Source organism: Haliotis rubra, unplaced genomic scaffold (assembly GCF_003918875.1).
Source record: "Haliotis rubra isolate DU_JTF1 unplaced genomic scaffold, ASM391887v1 Scf230, whole genome shotgun sequence".
Taxonomy (NCBI): domain Eukaryota; kingdom Metazoa; phylum Mollusca; class Gastropoda; order Lepetellida; family Haliotidae; genus Haliotis; species Haliotis rubra.
Genome location: NW_025766337.1, coordinates 661,988 through 685,509, shown reverse-complemented (window position 1 = coordinate 685,509; position 23,522 = coordinate 661,988). Strand labels below are relative to the sequence as shown.

The window sequence follows — 23,522 nt, the reverse complement described above, 5'->3', positions numbered from 1 at the left end:
ACTCACTCACTCACCAATACGTTTCACATGCAACCCAGGTAGGCCGCCGTCAGGTTGTATTGACACGGCGCGTAGCCGCCTCTACAAACACGACCGCTGACTTCACACTGACTCACCTCGTACACAATCCCCCTCACACTTCCCGCTAATCCTCCTTTCTCTCCCCTCAGTTCATGGCAGCGTTCGAGAAGGAGGATATCCGCCCCCACTGGCCCAAGCGTTACGACAATATTCCAGGAATCATACCCCACATTCGCCGTGTGTACGGAGACAACATCCGGGCCTTCATGGCTGCACGTGTCAAGGCGGACGTGGACCCGTGCGACATGTTCATGAATTCCTATTTATCTGAAATTCTAGGTCACACCCAAAAAGTTCTGCTGATGGCTATTGTGGTCATTAATATCATTGATTTATTTACACACCATGATTCCATTGTAAACTATACCAGTAGTTGTACCACAAATAGAACATTGGATTACCTGTACATTACCTGTACATTACCTGGACATTACCTGTACATTACCTGCACATTACCTGGACATTACCTGTACATTACCTGTACATCTTCAGTAACCCATGCTTGTCGTAAGAGGCGACTAACGGGATCGGGTTGTCAGGCTCGCTGACTTGGTTGACACATGTCATCGTTTCCCAGTTGCACAGATTGACTCATGCTGTTGATCACTGGATTGTCTGGTCAAGACTCAATTATTTACAGACCCCTGCCATATAGTTGGAATATTGCTGAGTGCGGCGTAAAACGTAACTCACTCACTCACTGACTCACGTGGGGAATGAAATACCACAACAGCAGTCCTAGAAATCGTCAGGCGGTACGTTATTTCACAAGACGATGGAGATACTGTCATGTCAGGCTGCAACATGATGGCCAACTATGTTGCAGAGAAGAAGATGAAAATATGTTTTGCCAAGAGACAATCCCTCATGACAGCTTTTGTGGAGTTGTAAGCTAGTCTGTGACTGAAATATTTTGTTTGATTTTGTTTGATTTTGTTTCATTAGTGTTTGATTTGTATTACTTTGTATTATAAATGTATTATAAATGTATTACTTAACTCAGTGAAATTTTATCGAATAGAACATGTCAAATTACTTACAAATGTTGTCTGTTATTCTGCTGTATACATGTACCTGCATATGGTTGTCATTTCCAGGTTTTGATAAGTTGGGATAAGTAAAATACCTGATTAGTAAACAATTTTGGCGAGTCCCTTGAAATTTTACGTATCAGGTTTCCACTGTAGTATGGAATAATTAATTTATGAAATATGATTGGGTTGAAGGTCCCATGTGTGAAGATTGTTGTAATTTTTGTGGTAACAAAACACATTATAGCTGATCGAGACAGACAGACAGACAGACAAAATAGTTTATATATGTGTCACGTGAATGTACAAAGGTCATGTCAAAAATGGCAATTGTAAAAGAACATAGAACAATACAAACACCAAGCCGGATGGCCAATGAGACACACTAGACAATATGTGCATAAAATGTATAAAATATAAGATTAAAACATAGATGAGTATCACACATGTGAAAGAACTTGGGGGAAAAAAAGTTATTGTGATGATAGCTTACGCCGATACATGCAGCTAACTACAGTGGATTAACAATATTTTCTGTTTGTAAGAGAAATGTAGCTTATTCAGTGTTTGTTAACTGAGCAAAGTTTGGGTGTAAGATATTAGATTGTGTAAGATACAACTTGTAATAAAGCACAATATACTCCCTCAACACAACGTGTAACAAGACATAATGTACCCCCTCAACACAACATGTGCTACAACATATATACCCCCTCAACACAACATGTGCTACAACAGATATACCCCCTCAACACAACGTGTAACAAGACATAATGTACCCCCTCAACACAACATGTGCTACAACATATATACCCCCTCAACACAACATGTGCTACAACATATATAGCCCCTCAACACAAGCCCATGTGCATGTGCATACAACATATACTCATGCCAATAATGGTTGTTCCCAATCTCTCCAATAAAATTTTTTGAAGGGGTGACAACCAATATTGGCATGAGTATATATAACACAGGACGCAGTTTATCCTATGTAGAAGGTGAATGTCACAGTACCCGGACATACAATCAATCACGGAACATTATGACACCACGTTGGGCTCGAGAACACCTGACATTCGTTTTAATTCATGCCTGTACGGATATCATCACTTTCAGTACGACTTGACAATGTCAAGGACACGCGCCAGATATTGAACCCTATTAGATCCAGTCAATATCTATTTGTTATTGTCTATTTAATTTCCATATAGCAATATAAAGATAAAAACAGCCACTATCAACGCATCTACCATCTTAACTATTGTAAAGTCTACCGTACTGTCAATACAGATTCTATCTTTAATGTTAACACATCCACCAGCTACATCTGCTTTATTTGACAAAGTATGGCTTGCACTCGCACCCCCACGTGTAGTGTAGTGACGTTTACCCTAAAATGTCGTGGCTAGAACACGAAACAAGGCCATTAAAGCACATTTACCATGCATACATATGTACATCTACGGTGAATACGAATATTACATGTATCGTACATCAATACGCCTATGTAGTCCTTAGGGGGACGGTGGGGTAGCCTAGTGGTTAAAGCGTCCGCTCGTCACGCTGAAGACCCAGGTTCGATTCCCCACATGGGTACAATGTGTGAAGCCCATTTCTGGCGTCCTCCGCCGTGATATTGCTGGAATATTGCTAAAACCACACTCACTCACTCAATCACTACTGATCTTACGGAAACCGTTCGCCTATCTTTCTTATTAACACATCTGCCATTCCTGTATCTACTTGTCATCGATGCATATTCTAATATTATTATTAATACATCCTTCTACTCTCTTCCATTGTTACACCTACTGTCTTTACTCTTTGTACATCTAGAACATATACCATTAATAATGTTTTTGTCTTATATTAATCGTTGTACTATTTCACCATTAATATGTTACTTTCTAACTATCAAAACATTCTTTTACTCTCAACCTTTTTCTACATCTACTGTCTGAGCTGTTTATAATATCCATATTTACCATTAATAGGTTTATTATGTTTTACTTTGAATACATCTATCATATTTACTATACATATCTACAACTTAAGCCACCGTGCACCTGGCGAGTAGTGCCTTGTAAATGGCCAGAAAATCGAGTCAGTAGTCGTCCTGATTGCGGAGGTACCGGATTAGCGAGGTGCCTCTGTAGAAATGGTCATGATAAATCCGAATTGAGATATTTGTAATGCGTTCCCTCGGTGACATGTTATTATTCATGTTAAGTTTGCCGTAACTAGATTTACGTATTGCGAGGCAGTCGGTGGAGAATACTGCGTCGGATGTGTCAGGCTTCTGGGAACAAGAACATATATAACGTCGCACATTAATCACGATGACTCTGGAAAGTCAAAATCGTGGTTAATACCCGGATGCTCGAATAAAACGTCGAGATGAACGAATCAACCGACCACGTGGCTCATTTCATACACCTCATTTAGGAATAAAGACGAAACAGAAAGATGGAGGGTGACATATTCTAAAATCCGCGTCTCCGCAGCTGCGTCCGGTTATGGACTGTCTGTTGTGCCCGACCTAAACAGACATCGGATGTGACCCCGCTAAATCAGTTACCTGCCACAAATGTCATTGTCTCTGACACCCGATGTTTTCAGTATTTGACAGAGCTTCATAAACGCAGCCTTATGATACAGTCACAATCTTACAGCCCCGATTATAGAAAGGGGGTTTTGTCGGACATAAATCACACGGTTACCTTGAAAATTCGCTTCAAGAGCTAGTTTGTACAGTGAAACTGGTTGGTTACCTTTAAAAATTAGACGTACACATAAGAAACTTTGTACATTTTACAAAAATTTTAACATGCAAGCTCTTGATTATCTTATAGACTTACTTCCACAATCTACTGAAACTATTTTTCAATATAATTTGCGTACCAAGTTTTGTTTGGCTATTCCAAAGTTTCGAACCACAGTTCTCCGTAAGTCATCTATGATTGTGCTTATTTATGGAATAACCTCTCCCCCGCAATAACATGTACCAATTCATTATCATCATTTAAATCTAAATTACTTGAAAGGAATTGATAAAATTCCTAAATATTTCCTATTTGGTGAAAAGACGATTAATATTCTACACACTAGGTGAGACATTCATGTAGTTCTTTAAATGTTGATCTTTTCCGTGTCAATTAATGTTTGTGCCGAAAAACCAACTGTATCAATTTTCATGATGAGAGTACTGAGACACACGCCTGTTTGTGACGAAAAGCCTCAAATTTGATCAATTTTCAGACATATAATTAAGACACACGTCAGTTTGTGACGAAAAGCCCCAGATTTAGCAAGTTTCAAGATGAAATTACTGAGATACACGCCCGCAACTGTGCGATTGTATTGTATTTGTTTAAACTCTGAAATCAAATAACGTTTTCAAAGAAATGTATATGTATATTATAATATTATAGCTCATTTTATATAAAATACTGCTTACTCAGGGACGTAGGAACAGGTGGGACTCGGGGTTCATAAATTAGCACACACACCAACACACACTCTGAAAACCGTTTCTACGTACGTCCCTGTTACTTAAACATTTTCAGTTGAAAATCAAACTGTGAGATATTATCTTTTGGATCTCTGTTTCTTCTAAATTTTTAACTCAAATCCTGGGAACTGTATCATGTATAAAATGTATTTATATTATGCATTCATATATCATTTCTATAGCGGCAATATAAATATACCGATGAAGACAAATCAGTAACAATCAAATCAGTCATATTTGCTAATTTATCGATTATTTGAAAAAAGAAGTGCTCACGAAATACAGCGTCTTCATCCCCCTTAATTTGCCGACTGAGTACGGCGCTTTGGCCTTCTCATTCAGCGAAGGTCACAGGCCGCTACCTCAGATAAGATCGCCTGCCACGTGAGTTACCTGTCGAGTTACCTGTCGAGTTGCCTTCACCGACCCAATCCGGATCTGTGCAGAAAACTTCATTGTATAACACACAGCTTCACAGAAATCGCAGCGTAGCACGTGGTATATGTTATCTAAGTAAAACGATAGTAAATACCGGGGTGCAATCAGGGCCAAATAGCGATAACATCACGCCCCTATCATGAATAAGAAACAAGTCAGCGGTGCGGCGGGGGCGAATAGGACTGGAGGGATGGGGAGGGAGTGAATCCATACACGGAACAAACTCATTCGATTCCATTCCGGACACGGAACGGAGGTTTGACGCATATATATAAATATATAACTCACGTGTATTTTAAGACTGTATTTAGCGTATAAATATCAGGCGCAGAAACATTAAAGCCATAACATTTCAGAGAGCAAGGTAAGACATGCCGTGTTTGTGTGTGTGAGAGAGAGATAGAGTGTGTGTGATTGTCTGTGTGTAAGAGAGAGAGAGAGGAGGGGAGTATCTGTGTGTCTGTGCGCGATGGGTTGTTATGTATTTAACTGTTGACTTATTCAAGCAATTGTTTTAAGTGAATTATTGTTTTTGGTTTAGCTGTGATGCTAGTCACTTTGTTCTTGCGTGTGTGTGCGTGTGTTTCAATGCTATGAATTATGATGAGTAGGAAAAAAGTATGTTCAAAATCCTATGTTCTTCTCCATGAAATAATGAATATTGCGAACGAATGACATATTGGATTGAGAGTATAATTTTCTGACTTTTGGTCTCACGCTCGATCGGATTGTTTAACCGCGGGGTCACCCAGCCAGCCTCTGTACTTATGGAGTTGGGCGTCCTATTCAGTCTCAAGTATTTCACACCCTTTCTTTAAGCACTACACTTAAAGTCATTTGAGAGGTGTGGTCACGGTCTGTAAAATAATAGTCCTGTTTCTCATTAGTTCTCTCCAACCTATTTTAGGGGTGAGTGGTTGGTTGTGTGTGTGTGCCAGGTTTACTCTTTAATATGCTACAATCTCACATACAACCTCGCTTCTCCATGACACATGTATTTTCGAATTCGTTTATGCCCACACGGCTCTAAGCAGGCAGAGACGAAGCCAGCTTAGCTTTCCCCTGCGCACCCCGTGTCACCACGAATATCATTGTGTAGTCAAAAAGCTGACTCTGGTGAAAACGAAATTTCACTTGAGTCGTTTCTTTTAAAATACAACAAAAAGATTCAGGGACTTTGAAAAGAAAGAAATCTGTTTCAACAAACCTAACATTACCCAATTATGATTATTACGAAAAGTTACATTTTTCAACAAAACGGTAATTTTTCTTTCTTTGAAGGGCATTTTAGAAGTTGAGTTGATGAAGAATAATGACAATTATTATGGATATACAAGCCTCCACAGAATAAAAGAAGTTGTATATCCATCATAAAACGGTAATTTAGAAAAAACAAGTTACCTTTGTTAAATACAGGAACATTAGAATAAACTTGTATCTGACGACATTTCTTACAACTAAATCCAGTCAAGTATTGATATTTCACTTCACAGTTCATCATGAAGGTGTTGTTGGCTATCACGCTCTGTCTTGCAACATGCATATCCCTGACAAAGGGAAGGTCGCTCCGCAGCAGTGAATTCGATGACAGTCTTGAAGGTAACTGAACAATTTGATCTTATTCTTAATTCATAGTTCATTCTACAGTGGCAGTTTAAAATCTTAGTCTCCGATTTTTCACGCAATGGTTTCGATTCTACGTCATACTATGACTATGCTAATTACTGCCTCACGATCTGAGGCAATATTTCATTGAATCTCAGCTGATGCTGTTTGACTACGCCAATCTACTTGAAGAACGATACGAATATCGGAATAACTTTAATGTGTTTAGTGCGTGAGATTTGTTTTACGCCGCATTTAGCCATATTCGAGCAATATCAGGGAGGGGGGACACCGGAAATCGGCTTCACTCAAAGAACCCAAGTGGAGAATTTTTTCGGGGTGGCACCTAAACATCTAGACCTGAACCACTATGCTACCCCATCGCCTCGTTTAGGGAAAATTTATAGTTATATGGCTGCTTGGTTATGGAGCTTTGTATAGGATTGTTGCTCATGATGTCAGTCACCGGATAGTGTGGTCCTCAATTGCCGGGTATATTACAGCGCCATTCAATCTTTCTCTTGTTGTTCTAACACAATATTGTGTTTGTTGCAGGTCTGGAGGACACCATTGTCCCTCTGGGGGACGAGCCAGCCAACTACAGAGGTACATTGTGTTGCCGTTGAATAATGTCATGTGAAACACAAGTGATACTTACGTCATAATGAATAGAATCTAAATGGGAAATATAATGAATCAATGAATATATGTTGCCATACCTATTTCACCTGTGGTTTCAAAGAATGGAGATAATTTGTTCCAAGGCAGCTGTGGGTTGTCGGGTTTGGTGATTTGGTTGACGATGTATCAATGAACGCTGATCAACGCTGATCGCTGTTCATGATGTCAACCCCCGGTTTGCTGGTCCGGCTGTTAGATGAGTACAGTCAAATACAGTTATGTCGAACTTGAGGGGATCTACGTCAATACTTCGAGTTATAAGAGGTTCTACACAACCGGAAATATATGAATAAAGAAAGAATCGGGAGGGATAAAGGCTTTACTTCGAGATAAGCGTACGTTCGACACATCAGAGTTTGACAGTCCTCGTGGTTGTTGTCTCAGTGTATTGTATGCTTGTGTTGTGTTGCAGCCAAGCGCTCTGTGATGAGGAAGCCAACAGCGCTGTCGGAGATCATGGGGCCCCTCAGCCGACGCCATGCACGAGATCTCACGGAGTTTCAGAGAAGTGACGGTAGGTGAACATTTTCAAACTTCACTGATTCAGGCGATTTTTTAGATTCCCCGAGTCGGGTCCATTCGGCCTGTTCCGCTACCTCCGTAACTCGGGGCCTATTCCGAAATCCATAACGGATGGACACTTTATTCGAGAAATCTAAGTTTCTTTGAGTGGCATTTAGAAGTTGGGAAGTACAATATAGACAAACTTTATGGATAACAACTTCTTTATTTCGCGAGTCAACGGTACAAGAATCTGTATAGGAACATCGCACTGACGAACTAAAGAAGTTGTTATCCATGAAGTTTGTCTATATCGAGAAATATTAGATCATTAATTAACATAAGGAGGATCCTATAAAATACATGCGCGGAAATGAGGAAGTTTGAAAAAACGCGAGTGTTGAGAAAAAGGGAGAGTGAGTGAGTGAGCAATGTTTTAGTCACAACTTGTTGTCTATTGGCGGCTGTGTAAGGACAACGTACAATCTGTTCTGACACATTTGTGTTTGAGATGCACGTCAAACGATGGCGATTGACATCCTACTTCCGGTCACGGTTTCAGAGGTATACTATCGCATGCGCAGTCTGCTGTCTATTCTCAAAATCCTGATCGGGAGGGAGCCTAAAATTGAGATTTACCACTACGTCAACTGGGACAAAACCATCAACATCGACAACCTCTTCTACACCAGACCTACCAGCATCTACCAGGTTAGTGTGAACTAGGTTCCGTCTATACATAGCAGCATTTATTTATTTATTATATGATACTTATATAGCGCACATATCCAGGCAACTAGTGCTTGCTCAAGGCGCTGATATATTTTCCCTCGAGCATCGGGTCGTTCAACAGAAACATACCAGTGTGTTGGTTTTGAGTATTTTCATTATTTGTACTTACATCATGTTGTTTAATTTTAAAAGATTGACGTGTGAGTACAGGACGTACACGCGTACGACTTTCTGAGTGCGTGCGTGCGTGAGTGAGTGAGTGAGTGATTGAGTGAGTGAATGAGTATGCTTGGTATGTGATGTGGCGGTGGATAGTTGGGAACATCAGAAATGAGATACAAACATTGTTTTGGGGAACTGTCTCAAGCCTTCTGTATGACGAGCGAACGATGTAAGAGTGAGTGAGTGAGTTTAGTTTTGACGCCGTTTTTAGCAATATTCCAGCAATATCACGCCGGGGGACTTCACACAAAACGATTTAAGAACCAATCCCAGTACTTTATGGAAGCTACAAGCACAATTTGTTTTTTGTTTCGGGTGAACCTAAAACCCAAACCAGCGAATTCTGGTTAACCCTTTAACAGAATTGCCGAGCCTGCTGTCTCTTACGACGTGCACGTGTCAGTACTATGATATTGTGAATCAATGATTGTGCCATAGTGATTTTGAGAACAGGAAAGGTAAGTAACTCTATAAGAGGCTTATGGTGTTCCTATTTGGTGTAACAAATTGCTATAGCATGATGATAGCTTGTCTCAGTCTCTGAACCACATTATTGTCCCTACTGCCAAGCCCTCTCTGCAGTGCTAAAGCTCTAAATATAGCAAGTCTAGATTTCCTCAGGTTCTGAATCTCTGGTCCTTTCTAGGGCTCCTTTTCAATTTAAATCGGCTTGTTTGTTATTATCAAAAGTATATATATTCAGAGACTAAGCATTAGTCTAGCATGATGAAGGAATTAGAACTTATTCAAAATCGTGAAGTGCCAAAACATTCAGAGAGCAGACGACATTCTTCATTTCCTGTGAAGATCCGGGTAACGACTGAAATCCAGCAACCCATGCTTGTCGTAAAAGGCCACTAACTGGATCGGGTGGTCGGGCCAGCTGACTTGTTGATGCATGTCATCGTATCTTTAAATCGAAAATCGACGCTCATAATGTGAATCAGAGACTTGTCTCCTCTAGACTCGATTATTAAGAGACTGTCGCCAAAAAGCTGGAATATTTCGGCACACTGTTTAACTGCAAACCACATCCGTAAAACGACGCTGTTGCTATGGATATGACTACTCCCGCTAGATGTTTAAACAGCTCTGAACGAATACAGGTGACGTGTTGATTAACGCATTATGTGTTTTTGTCGTAACAGGTCAGACGCATCATCCTGGTGGCTAGGCATCTGGGCATGCGCGTTAGGGCGACTGGGGCCGGACATAGCCGATCACCTCTGTATGTTGACGAAGGCAACATCATGATGGATGTCCGAGATCTGGAGAGACATGATGGGCCCCGGATGCAGATCAACCCCGAGGTATGTTTTCCAGGACTCATTGTGTGGAACCATCTCGGCTGTGTCGTCCTGAAATCACACGGGTTCTTGGAAAAACGGATGGCCCTGCTACTAACGGCATGAAATTATCCAGCCATTTCTAAGAAGCTGTGTCACAAAAACATTAGTGTTGAAAGTTTATCCATCTCTCGTGGACCGGTGTAGTGGTTAGAGCGTCGGTCCGGAGAGCGGAAGGTCGCGGGTTCGATCCCCGGTCGCGTCATACCAAAAAACGTTAAGATATGGTACTTGTTGGTCCCTGCCTGGCGCTCGGCATTAATGGGTACAACAAGGACTGGTCGGCTCGGAGTCAGTATAATGTGTCTGAGTGGGGTATCTCAGTGGTCTAGCACTATAAAACCAGCTTCAGTCTGGGCTAGTACAAGTAGCCGCACATACACATACACACGCATGCACGTCGTCATATGAGCGAAATATTCTTAAGTGCGACGTTAAACCTCACCTCACCACCATGCCAGTATACAGTACGCCATTAAAGACAATTTGTTAACACGACGCATGTTTAACATGAATAGCCTTACTCCAAACCGACTTGTACTTGTTTCCCGTAATGTCGAGCGCCAGGCAGGGCAACAAAAAGTACCATCTTTTAACATCCTTTGGTATGACGCGACTGGGGATTTAACTTCTGACCTACTCAATGGAGACCCCCAATCCACTAAGCCACAGTCTAAATACATATTTCAACACACTAACAATCCAAATGAACAGAAACCGTTCAGAAAGTGAGGGTTTCGAAATAGCGAGGTTCCTCTGTATACATCATATATGTTTCTGCTACAGAACAACATCCGGAACTACAAGACGTTGACAGCGATGACTGGCGTATATGAATACGATCTGAATGAGTTCATGGTCCGGAATGACGTCACAATGCTGTCACAGCCACTCAACGTGAACGAGACATTTGGAGGGATGGTCGCCGCAGCCACACACGTCAGTAGACCTCCATTGTAGTTTAAAACAAAATTGGTCATGAAAAACCTGAATTCAGTTTTAATACCCCATAGAAATAATTACCTTCAGTGCATGTATGATACGTGTCCTTGCAAACAAAACATGTTTTGATTATAAATTGCTGAGCTACGAAAATATATCCCGTCTCTTACAACCCATTGGAGAAGGCAGTAAGGGACACATAGGCAGCTCCGCCAGTGTTAAACTAATCACAACAAAAATTAAACATGTCTCCAGTTCAGTGATGCACACACGAATTATTACCGAAAAGTATCAGACCTGTTTATTTCTGTGGAAGCGTTAAACGATTTTAATGAGCCATTATGGATTCAATCAATGGTTGTGAGTAACCTCCCCTTCCTCCCGCCAGGGGTCGACGTGGAGCGCCCCGACCTACAGTGGGTACGTGAGGGAGCTGCGATTGATGGACTCCAGTGGCCGACTCCGGCGGTTCACCATAGAGAGGCACCCGGAACTGATGAAAGCCGTCATCTGTAACCTGGGGATGTTCGGCATCATGTACGACATCACCATACAGGTAAGGCTGCTGGGGTAGTTTTAACGTAATTAGAGGGTATACAGGTAAGACTGCTGGGATAGTGTAAGGTAAATAAATAAGAGAGGCGGCGGGGTAGTCTAGTGGTTAAAGCGTTCACTCGTCACGCCGAAGATCCGGGTTCGATTCCCACATGGGTTCAAAGCTGGCATAGTAAATACAGATAACTCTGCTGAAATATCAAACTGACGGCGGTTGTAGCGGGTGTTGTTTACTTCTACCGGACAAACCGGTGGCTAACAGCGTGAGGAACTATGGGGAACGCACTGCGACCAATCAGTGGTCAGTGTAATCGGACATTAACACTTTCAGTGTTGTCACAACCCCTAGTGTACAGTACACAACCCTGTGCACTTAAAAGAACCCACGAATCCGTTGGTAGATGACCAGATGGTGGCCACATGAATACGTTCAAACACCTAGTTGCGGGTACAGCAACGTGCAGCAGAGTTGGACAAAGTACTGTGACTATGTGTCCCAGTCCACCCAGCTGTGAATGGGTGCCTCGTTAGGATGGGAAAGCCACATTAACCCGGTGCGCCTAGTAGGCAGCAAGAGTTGTATGAACCCCAGGGACATCCAATGATCGAGGGAAAACAAAGCGCCTTTGAGCAGTTGTACTGGATATTAGCGCTATACAAATGTTTGTATGTATCGGTATTCCTGATTCTGATTGTTCAGTTAAGGCGAACAAGGCACCGGGAGTTTCAAACTTAGTACCTGCATGATATATAGACACAACCAGTGTCAGTACTATATAAAAAAAGATCCCCTGATATGTTTCTGCGTTACAAGCCCCTGTAGACAAAATCTGAACCATTCGGATTGAAGAGGGTCTGTGATTTTACGACCGTTTCACCGCTCACTTCTCATGCTGTTGATCACTGGATTGTCTGGTCCAGACTCGATTATTTACAGACTGCTGACATATATAATATTACTCAGTGCGGCGTAAAACAACAAACCAACCAACCATCTTTCCCTTGTAACGCTGATTGTGATCCATACATTCTGGTACATTCTAATGGTTTCACCGTAACTAGCACCGTGTAATCATGTTAACCTACATTTTGACGAAGAATATGATCTGAGAGAGATACCTGAACTTAAAACATCTTTTTTATGATGAAAAATATGAGCTGAGTAGGCCATTTAACCTTAAAACAACTGTGCGACTTAGTTAAACAAAAAATTGATGAAAAATATGATCTAGTTATACTTTAAATATATGATCTAGTTATACTTAAAATATGATCTAGTTATACTTAAAACAGAGCTGCTGACATACAGAACTCACTGTTCAACCCCCATCCGGTACATATGTCACGTGACACGTTTCTTGTTTGACCAGGTATACCCCACCCTGATAGCCAAAGTACACAACCAGTTCGTTCCCCTCGACTCTATCATCTACAACCACACAGCCCTGCGCGACACCGTCACCGGCAACTTCCTCACGGAGATTTCCTGGTTCCCCTTCAACTCCGTCACGGACGCTGAGGCCGAAGACTACAGGAAGGACGGCACAATACCGACTGCCTGGAACGCCAAGCGGGACTTCATCTGGCTTAGGTACTGAGTGAGTGAGTGGCTGAGTGAGTAAGTGAGTTGCTGGGTGAGTGAGTGAAGACACTCTTACGAACAGAGTTTCAGTCATACCGTTATTCAGGCAATGATGATGATGATGATGATGATGACGATGAATGACTGTGTTACGTTTTACGCTGCTTTTAGCATTTTTCCAGAAATGAGCTTCACACATTGTACCAATAAGGGAAACCAAACCCAGCTCTGCGGCTTGACCACTAGGCCCGTAGATGATGGTAATGATGATGATGATTATCATGATGATGTTGATTTTACAGATCTATCACCATCGTCAGCGAGGCTGAGCTCGGAGGAAGACCCCTAGAGCCCACCCACTTCCTCCCCACTAAAGGGTCACTGTCCGGAGGCAGTGAGAAAAGCCTTCTCCGAGGAAGGGTAAGTTCAATAGACACTTGCCGTGGATACAGTTTACGAGGCGGAATCATCAAGATATAGCACTAAAATTGTTGATGAAAGGAGACATGTAATATGTGTTTTTTTCGTTAAAACTAACAAGTCCTGTTTTTCTTCATCATCTATTGTTCTGTAAAAATACACACAAGAATCTGTATGTGGTCTAATGTTCAGATCGTCACGATATGGCTGATATATTGCCGATGTGACGTTAAATATTAACTCACTCACTCACTCTAATGTTCAGAGCTAAAACTGTTTAGTCTTGACACGTCATCCTATTTTCAGGAGGCCGTGGCCATTGCTAAACGTGTCCCGACCGTCAGCTACCACCATCTTGTCAACGCATTTCCCGTCATACTCCCGCCAAGATGGGGGACAGAAACCAGCGCCGCCTTCATGCTCAACATAGATAACCAGTTCACCAGAGCGGCAGCAGCCTTACAGGTAAGGCCCCTCCCGTAGTTCCCCCATTCCCTGAAGGCCTCCAGTTGTTGTAACAGATACTCTATAAGGAACTAGTTTTTGACCCGTGAAGATCCGGGTTAGGATTGGTCTTCTAAAATCCATGATTGTCGTAAGAGGGGACTAATGCGTTAGGGTGGCGAGGCTTGTTGACTTGGTTGACACGTGTCATTGTATCCCAACTGCGTAGATCGATGTTCATACTTTTTTATCACTGAATTGTCTGGTCCAGACTCGATAATTTACAGACCGCCGCCGTATAGCTGCTATATTGCTGAGTTCGGCGTTAAACAACAAACAAACACATCGGTTAGCGATCTGTGATTGGAGGACAGAGACGTTTGGCGCCCAAGTGGCATGGATTGCTGTTAATACTTACAGTCATTGGTCTGCCGGTCTACACCTGACAAGAGTCGTCTCCCCTGAAACCGGAATACCATGTTTCCCTCTGTGACTCACGGCTCCCTCCTCAATGCCGAGAAAGGGTGATATATGAAGCTCAATTACTGAAAAATGGTCGCAAGCAACCCATGCACTGAGTTTGGTATCGTATCAACAAAACATATGAAGCGTAATAAAATCATACTTGTCCTCTTGCTACACTGTGAGACATACGTCGCAGATGGTGCAGTGAGGGAGGGCCTTACAATTGGGAGGATCTCAAATAACGCAACACAAAAAAACTAAGTGGTCAGAAAGAATGACGTCATATTTTAATGTAGACGCCCATAAACATCTCTGTTTTTAAGGGTTCGATCTTATAAAGTTTCTCTGAGTGTGTTTGAAAATTCATTTCGCGAAGTCTTGTATGAACGTGTATCATAGACTTCGGCCAGGCAAGTGGGTGATGTCATTTTGTAAACCACTTCCCGTGATACGAAGACCAGAGTTAAGTCACCGAGCCTCACCACCCGATCCAGTTTATAGTGAGTGAGTATGGTTTTACGCCGCTTTTAGCAATATTCCAGCAATATCACGGCGGTAACGGCGGTGGACACCAGAAATGGGCTTTCCACATTGTACCCAAGTGGGGAATCGAACCCGGGACTTCGGCGTGACGAGCTACGTTTTAGCCACTGGACGACCCCACCGCCTCCAGTTTAAAGAGAGCTGGGAGCGGGACCCGACATCACTAATCAAGACATTTGTCGATTAAACACTTTTAATTTGCATGTTTCCTCCAGTTCATCATCGAGGAGGCCGAGAATCAGATCAAGGCTAACGGCTCCACCCCACTGAACGCCCTCCTTCCCCGCTTCTTCGAGAACTCGGACTGCGACCTCTGCCCCGGCAACTACGACATCTCCCAGCCCGACGACAGTAACCGCACCCTCGTCATCGACTTCCTGGCTCCCCCTGCACAGTACGGCTTCTACCCCACCGCCAGGAAGGTATGTACACATGCTGTGAAGCGTTGACTTGCTTTGGTGTCATTTAAGCATCGTCAAGCGTGAAGAACTCTTAAACTGGCCCCCTGTCTAAACAGCGCATGCTAAATTTTGTACAGCCAGCTAGCTGGGGCGAAGCGTTAATGCAGGGGCAGATAACTCTATTTCTGTGGATTGATCACAACTAAATCAAAGTGTCGAATTCTTTGTGACCATATAAGCCAATTATACCAATTATATCACTCGCCAATTTCCGGAAAGTTTTCGAGCTGCATTCGCGACCAATCATGTTTATCCTTTGCACAATTCACGGAAAGTTTTCGGAAACGGTTTTCCAATGGGCGGAAGCGATCCCGGAAGGATACGAGTGTTGCCGTTCGTTATTCTGCGATGTGGCATAAACTAATCTTTCATCATCATTTTTCTTCCAGTTTGTTGACCATTTCCGCGACCAGAAGGTCAGACCCCACTGGGGAAAACGCCACGACAACATTCCCGGCATCATTGACCACATCAAACTCGTCTACGGTGACAATCTGGACCACTTCCAAAGGATGCGGAAACTGGCACAGGTGGACCCTTGTGACATGTTCATGAACACCTACCTCATCGAGATCTTCGGAAGGAGCGGAAACTGGTGGTGCGCTTAACCCGTGGACACGCACTACGCATGCGTCATTCCATCACGATTCTTAAACCATTACTGCCGCCATTCCGTAGACTGATAGGAACCGAATGTCAGATTCATACACAAATGGTGACGGAAATCGCAGGTTAAAACACATATGCGAATGAGTTCATGGTATTCGAGACATTTTGCTTTTCCCCACAACTTTTAATCTATAATTACCTTCTACTTCGAAAAATGGTGTCACGTGACGTGACGTGACGTCAAGGTTAACGCGACGAATAGTTGGTATGTACTTTCACAATAAGTTTCCATTTGCCAACTGACCCTGTACCAGGAAGTCAAAATTACGTTTGTAATTTGAAACAAGAGACGAACATGTAGTCACTTCGAGTTAACAACAATCTTCGGGTTAACCGGAGACGATATCGGGGAAGAGGGTACATCCTTCCTAAACACAGGACAGTTTCAGTTGACACAGATTCGTATTTTCCTCAGGTAAATTGTGATATGTAACTTTAATGTTATGTTTCAAGCGAGATATTTCGCTTTTATAGAGTCCCAAACAATTGGATGAGATGACTGTTATATTTGTACAAGACTGTAGAGGAATTTATACCAAAGTCAGTTTGAGCTGTTATATTTGTACAAGAATGTAGATGAATTTATACCACAGTCAGTTTGAGCTGTTATATTTGTACAAGACTGTAGTGGAATTTATACCACAGTCAGTTTGAGCTGTTATATTTGTACATTTGTAAAGGAATTTTTTTTATATATATACCACAGTCAGTTTGAGCTGTCTCGGTGTTTGTATGTAGACATGTCACGGTGTTATATCCAAAGCGTTACGACGGTCGTATGTCTTCGTTAAAAACACGGGAGTCACAATCACATCGCATTTGGATCGCTTTGAAGAATGTGGCGGCTCACAATACCTTTACATGAGTTATCTCCCTTTGGTCATTTAACCCGATGAAGGAAAACTCAACTTATCGATTTTTGCCAACGCTATGACAGGCATGAGGGGATGATAAAAAAATTACCGAGAAATTATTTTTATGACATATATCTCTTTTGGTAAGGAACAGCGTTATCACACAGACGATGCAGTATTGCTTTAGAACATTAAACACGTTTTATATTATTAATCTTCCCGATAATGTTGAACTATTCTGCTCATTCTCGCGTTTTCCCGCTTTGCCTCAGCATGGGCCGTCGTTTAATGGTCAGTAACGCTTTATTTGTATCCTTGTTACGTCGTGGACGTTGTTTAAATATGTGCTGCTTATAACTGCTCCAACACCAGTTTAGTCCTGGTTTTCAAACCCAACAGAATTTTATTGGTGATGAAGGGCCATATCAAACCCTAAATAATCATATTGATTATGAAAGGCAAAACTCCAAACCAGATTGATTATACTACAGCTAAAATATTACAAAGAACTACACGTTTGTATGTATTGTGCTCTATGTTGCCGTGTTCTATGTTGCCGCGTTCTATGTTGCCGCGTTCTATGTTGTGTTGCCGTGTTGTTCTATGTTGCCGTGCGGTATTCATATCTATTTAAAGATATGGTTAGATGAATGTTTACACATAATGAAGTGAGGATCAAAAGAAACCACACCTCTCAGTTGTTTTGTCAAGTATTTGCTTTACGTAGTGATGTTATGCCCTGAAGGTGAACTGCGCTACGTCATCACTCCGAGAATACATACACGTCATGGTTATATTTGTGAAAAATATATTTTGATTTAAAACTATTCAAACTTAAAAGAAAACAACAGAAAACTGTTGATAGTACCTTAGACATCATTGAAAATTGGATACATTCGGGGTAAATTTTAACTTTTCGATCATGGTAGGTTTCACGTGGTTGCGAATATATTTCTTACCCCAGTCTTCATTGAACCAATTTAACTTGACACAAAACTCCAGGCATAGACTATTTGTTACACGATGATGCACACATGAGTTTATGGAGTGGTGAAAGGACATTATGAAATTTAACGTTTTCGTCAGGTTTTTATTTCATAGAAAGCAAACTAGGTGTAGTTTCTTTTGCTCCTCAGTATATACATCACTGATGTGTAACGCCATGCGTTCAGATGTTGTGTGTGAACGTTGAAGGAAATGTGTGTTAAATACAACATTCTAGTCAACTTTCTGTTTAACTTCAAATCAGATTTTCGTAAAATAAACCACCTCTACAGTGGCTGTGAATCGATTATGTTGTTTGTTGTTTAACCCTTCACTCAGCAATATGCCATATATATGGTATTATTCATCTCCTACATGCACGTAGCTGACTTATGTTTTTCGCAGTTTGAACGGAAACCGACAGGACCATAGTTTGGGTTGCAGACATGGATGTGAGTGAGTGAGTGAGGTTTTACGCCGCTCTAAGCAATATTCCAGATATATGGTGGCGGTCTTTAAATAATAGAGCATGGACCTGACGATCCTGTGATCAACAGCTTGAGCATCGAGCTATGCAATTGGGAACCGATGACATGTGTCAATCAAGTCAGCGAGCCTGACCACCCGATCCCGTTAGTCGCCTCTTACGACAAGCATGGGTTACTGAAGACCAATTCTAACCCGCATCTTCACGGCTGCCTGCAAATGGTAACCACTGATTATAACAATCTCAATCGACTGTGTTTTTTCTGTTGGTGAATACCTGGCTGTTCTATCAGCAAGTGGTCCCCCTCGAAAAAAAAGGGTAAAGTGACAACAAAATAATGTTTGTTAAACAACTTTTTTATTCGGGTGTCTAAAATTATGAGACGAGTTGGTCTGTCGATTTCATGTGACTGTGCAAAATTTGGTTTTCTTACAATTATTAGATTTTGTGTTAGTGAGCAAGTCATCGGTCTCAAATGAAAGCAAAAGGACTGTACTGACTGACTGAGTTTGGTTTTACGCCGCTTTTAGCAACATCACGGCGGGGGACACCAGAAATGGGCTTCACACATTGTACCCATGTGGGGATTCGAACCCGGGTCTTCGGCATGACGAGCCAACGCTTTAACCACTAGGCTACCCCATCGCCCCACAAACGGACTGTAGCTGACAGAGACTGTGTGACATTGGAATAATTATAATGTTATAATCACCTCGATCACGATTCTTCCTATACGTGTCGCCCAACAACACGATTTCTTTGATATTGCTCTTGTGATGTAGGAATACTGCTATAGTCCGTTTGCTCTAAAATCGTACCGATGAATTCCTAATTACAAGGAGTTACAAGTAATATTCGTCAACAATTTTCACATCTTTCCTCACTGGTTTTCATGTACCAAATCATGACGTAAATTTGGCGCATTGATACAAAGTAATAAAAAAAAGTTGTTTAACGATTTATTATAAGACTGCTGTTGTTTTAATACATTTAGTTACACGGGAGGCTGTACAATCACTGTAACAGCCGATTGTTGTGCACGAGAAATATATGTCAGTGTGATCATTCGCGCAAGGGCTTTACCGTATATGGTGGAATTCAAGTGCACACATCTTAAAAGGAACATCGATTGTTAGATATCAAATTTATTTTGAATTAATATAATTCAGTGGTGAAAATAAAATCTTTATACAGTTCATACATTTATGCGATAATATAAACATTCCCTTCAAATGAAACCCATGTATACATAATACATATCACATGTATCCCATATCCCATATCAAACACACACACATATATATATATATATTAATATATAATTAAATGCGAACGCTTTCATAAAGACGGTACATTATGACGTTCACGGATGATATGGAGAAGCTTGTCTGTCAAGTTTATAGCTTTAATAAGACTGAAGGAGAGAGAGAGGGGGGGGGTGGGGTGGGTGGGTGGGTGGGTGTGTGTTTGATCCGTTCCTAAATATCGGGAGCGATCTGCCAAGGCTCTTGGTATTACTGAACGTAAACTGACATACATTTCGCAGAAGCGGTATGAGATAGACAGGACAAATAACGGGGTCGTCTCAAAATCAATTTCATTAAATTGACTTGACAGTTTTCAAAAGAAAATTGTAAGAGATGCAATCCGAAAACTGTTTGCAGAAAACAGTTCATTTCATTACGATTATTGAAATCATACATGAAGAAAGAATTTTCGTTGATTGTGTTCAAACGTTGTCTTTGGAAGTTATGGAAGTTATTGCATTCTTTTGGATATTGCTACAATAAGATCTCAGGAGAGACAAGACATGTTTTGTGTGAGAGAAATGACGTCGTCTCTTTGAGGAACAATTATCTTCGTACCATTCATTCAGAAGAGAGAAGGGGGATACGAGATTATCTACCTTGATAAGACCAGGATGAATGCATGTCATACGGCACAACATCAATGGGTTGCCTCTTACGCCAAGACGTCACGCAAACTTGGCAAAGGAGAGAGACTTATCATTTTACATGCTGGCTGTGAAGGTACAGGACTTCTGCCAGGATGTGAAATCGAAAGACAACAGGGTCTACCATACAGAGATGAATGGCTCTGTGTTCCTGGTAGGGGTGGGTATTGCAGAGAATTTTCATATTGCGATATATTGCGATGCGGAAGCCTATATTGCGATATGTATTGCAATATATTGCAAGGATTATTTTTTTAACAAAAACCACTTATAATCGAGTAATTGCTTGATTATAAAGCAAAAACACAACAAAATCACTATGATTGATTAACCTTTTATAAAAACTTTTAATCATGACAAAATAAAAATGTAAGTAACATTTGGCACTAATGAAACAGGGAAAAGAACAATTAAAAAAACGGAAATATCCGAAGATTTCCGACTGTTACGAAGTTTTCCGAATGCATGTCAAAATACCGGTTTTCGATCAGCGTATCGCAATACGTATCGTCTTCATGTCTGAACCGGTTATATTGCGCAACCCTAGTTCCTGGAGTGGACGGAGAAACAACTGCTTCCTGGTCTGCCAAAGAAGTCCCTCATCATTAAGGAGAAGGCCTCTTACCACAGTGTGCAGGATCTGAACACGAAGATGCCAACGTCAAACCCACGGAAAGGAGACATGATAACTTGGTTGCAGACGAGCAATGTTCCCTTTCCAACAATAGCAACAAAACCTGAACTGTATGAAGTCATCAAGCCGAATAAGACCAAACCGGTGTACAAAGTGGACAAACTGTCACATGCACATGGACATGGTGTTCTTCGTCTACCCCTTACCATTGTGACTTGAACCCCATCGAAATGATCTGGGGTATTGTAAAAGGTGATGTTGACAGACAAAACGAGACGTTTAAACTATCAGATGTTCAAAAACTTGTGACTCAGAGTCTTGGAAACATTTCGCAGGAGGTTTGGGCCAGGTGTGTAGCGATAATTGTGAGAGATGTGGAATCCGCATACTGGAGACGTGATGATTTACACCATGCAACAGTTCAGCCCATATGATCTCAGTTGACAGTGATGTTAGTGACCACAGTGACAGTGAATATTAAGAGTAAAGTTTTGAGACTGTCCCCGGGACTATCCATCGTGTTCGGCTGTTACAGTGATTGTACAGCCTCCCGTGTAACTAAATGTATTATAACAACAGCAGTCTTATGATAATTTGTTAAGCAACGTTTTTTAATTACTTTATATCCATGTGCCAAAGTTACATCATGAGTTGGTACAGGAAAACAAATAAAAAAGATGTGAAAATTGTTGACAAATATTACTTGTAACTCCTTGTAATTAGGAATTCATCTGTACGATTTTGGAGCAAACGGACTATTAAACCATACTCACTCACTCACTCACTGTGTGCAACAACACTCCTATCTTATATCGCTATTATATGTATCTACATTTACAAGTAGAATATTCTCCGTATGAAATAAATCATGTAATACTAGTATTTCACATAAAAATATCAAACAGACACTTGTGTATCAATTTCAAAATGTATAAAACAGTTTTTAAATTTCAAGTTAAATGGACATTTACGCCGTTGATGCGCCATTCTACATTCCGAAGTCAACCAAACATGAGTCGAACGCCAGTCAAGTGATTCAGTGTGCTATCAAGAATGTATGCAAGCTATGATTAACGACATTCTTGGACGCGACGACTTTACGCTTGGCTACGTTTCTGACAACGAGGTTCCACTTAGACGCCGTTGTCTCAGCGATAAGTCTCATCAAACCGCACAAAAACTTGGAAAAGACCGAAGGTGACAAAAAACACCGTCACTGAAGTGACACATCTTTATTGGGTGTGGAGTCAGTCACTCGTCAATATTCATACAGAAACCACCAGTATCGTATTTTCCGTGCTGCATGGGTGCCTAAATCGGTTTCCGTCTTTCCATAAAGGTCTAAATATATATTATTCTGGGTTTATCCTTTTGCAAAACCGTTTAAACCATCTCCTTTTCTTTTCTATATTTGTTTTTAGACCAAACAGAATTTCTGAGTGATTTTCAGAAAAAGAATACGAAACCAAGTTGTATTTAAAATTGTATACTTGAATACACAAAAAGTGTTTATTTTCTGTATTCCTTATTGATTGATTGAGATAGGGATTTCACGTCGGGCCCGGGGGTTATAAAGTCTGACTAAAACTAAAACCAAGATGAAATATGAAAGTTTTATCAAATTATACATGATAGATGAGAACGGCATTAATTACATGTGGTAAATTTTGACAAATAGCCCGTCCCCAAAGATCACAAACAGCGCGCACAAGTTGGTTTAAAATTATATTAAAGATGTTTTTAGTCTGGTAGGACGGCCTCTGCGGTGCTGTTAATACAACCCTCCCTCAAGGCTCCTACCCTCGGTGTTCTAAGCATGCATTCATTTTAATGAACGCCAAACGGAACATTCATCATTGTGCAGCGGGCCCGCTTTCACTCACTAATCTTCTCTACTGCTTACAATGTTGACTTGATTACAGCCGCCCAGCGTCCGTTTTGTTTTCACCCAGCGACAATCACCACAATTTTACCAGCTCAATTCGCCGGCATTGCATCGTAATGGCGAAAGGAGATAAGACGGCCGAACGTGAGAGCAATACTCAAACTTAGGACAGTGTAAAAAGACCGGTGTTCGTCCGCTAAAGTAAATAGTTCCTTGATAGATGACCGGCTCAGGTTGTGTCTCAAGCTCTATCTTGTATTCATGCCCGAATGGGGATCGATCATTATTTCTCTTTGTCAACGCGTTTAATTACAATCAAATTGAGAAATCAGAACACAAAGAGTACGGACTGGTCCCTTGGGGCGGAAGTGGCAATAGCAGTAACCGGAAGACCAAGATAGTAACGGGCATGAACAGTTAAGGCTGAGTCCTTGAGATGCAAGACGGTTTATGATGTCGCCTCGTGCAATAAAGAGGAAATTAAACCCTTGA

General features: G+C 41.4%; 2 protein-coding genes across 2 annotated transcripts in view; both read left to right on the top strand.

Annotated features, from left to right (window-relative positions):
• Nucleotides 1-972, top strand: part of LOC124278077 — a 39,604-nt gene extending 38,632 nt beyond the window's left edge. The window contains exons 11-12 of the mRNA XM_046713828.1: nucleotides 171-561; nucleotides 878-972. Coding sequence (XP_046569784.1) covers nucleotides 171-561; nucleotides 878-972 — 486 coding nt within the window. The remainder of the gene's footprint in view (nucleotides 1-170; nucleotides 562-877) is intronic.
• A 4,390-nt stretch (nucleotides 973-5,362) lies between these two features.
• On the top strand, nucleotides 5,363-17,507 carry LOC124278047. Its single transcript, XM_046713795.1, has 13 exons — nucleotides 5,363-5,428; nucleotides 6,558-6,663; nucleotides 7,225-7,275; nucleotides 7,763-7,864; nucleotides 8,414-8,562; nucleotides 9,954-10,115; nucleotides 10,938-11,090; nucleotides 11,482-11,649; nucleotides 13,019-13,239; nucleotides 13,533-13,650; nucleotides 13,957-14,115; nucleotides 15,318-15,524; nucleotides 15,953-17,507. Exons 2-13 carry the CDS (start codon nucleotides 6,564-6,566, stop codon nucleotides 16,169-16,171), a joined length of 1,809 nt encoding a protein of 602 aa, XP_046569751.1. The 5' UTR covers nucleotides 5,363-5,428; nucleotides 6,558-6,563; the 3' UTR covers nucleotides 16,172-17,507.
• The last annotated feature ends 6,015 nt before the right edge of the window (nucleotides 17,508-23,522 follow it).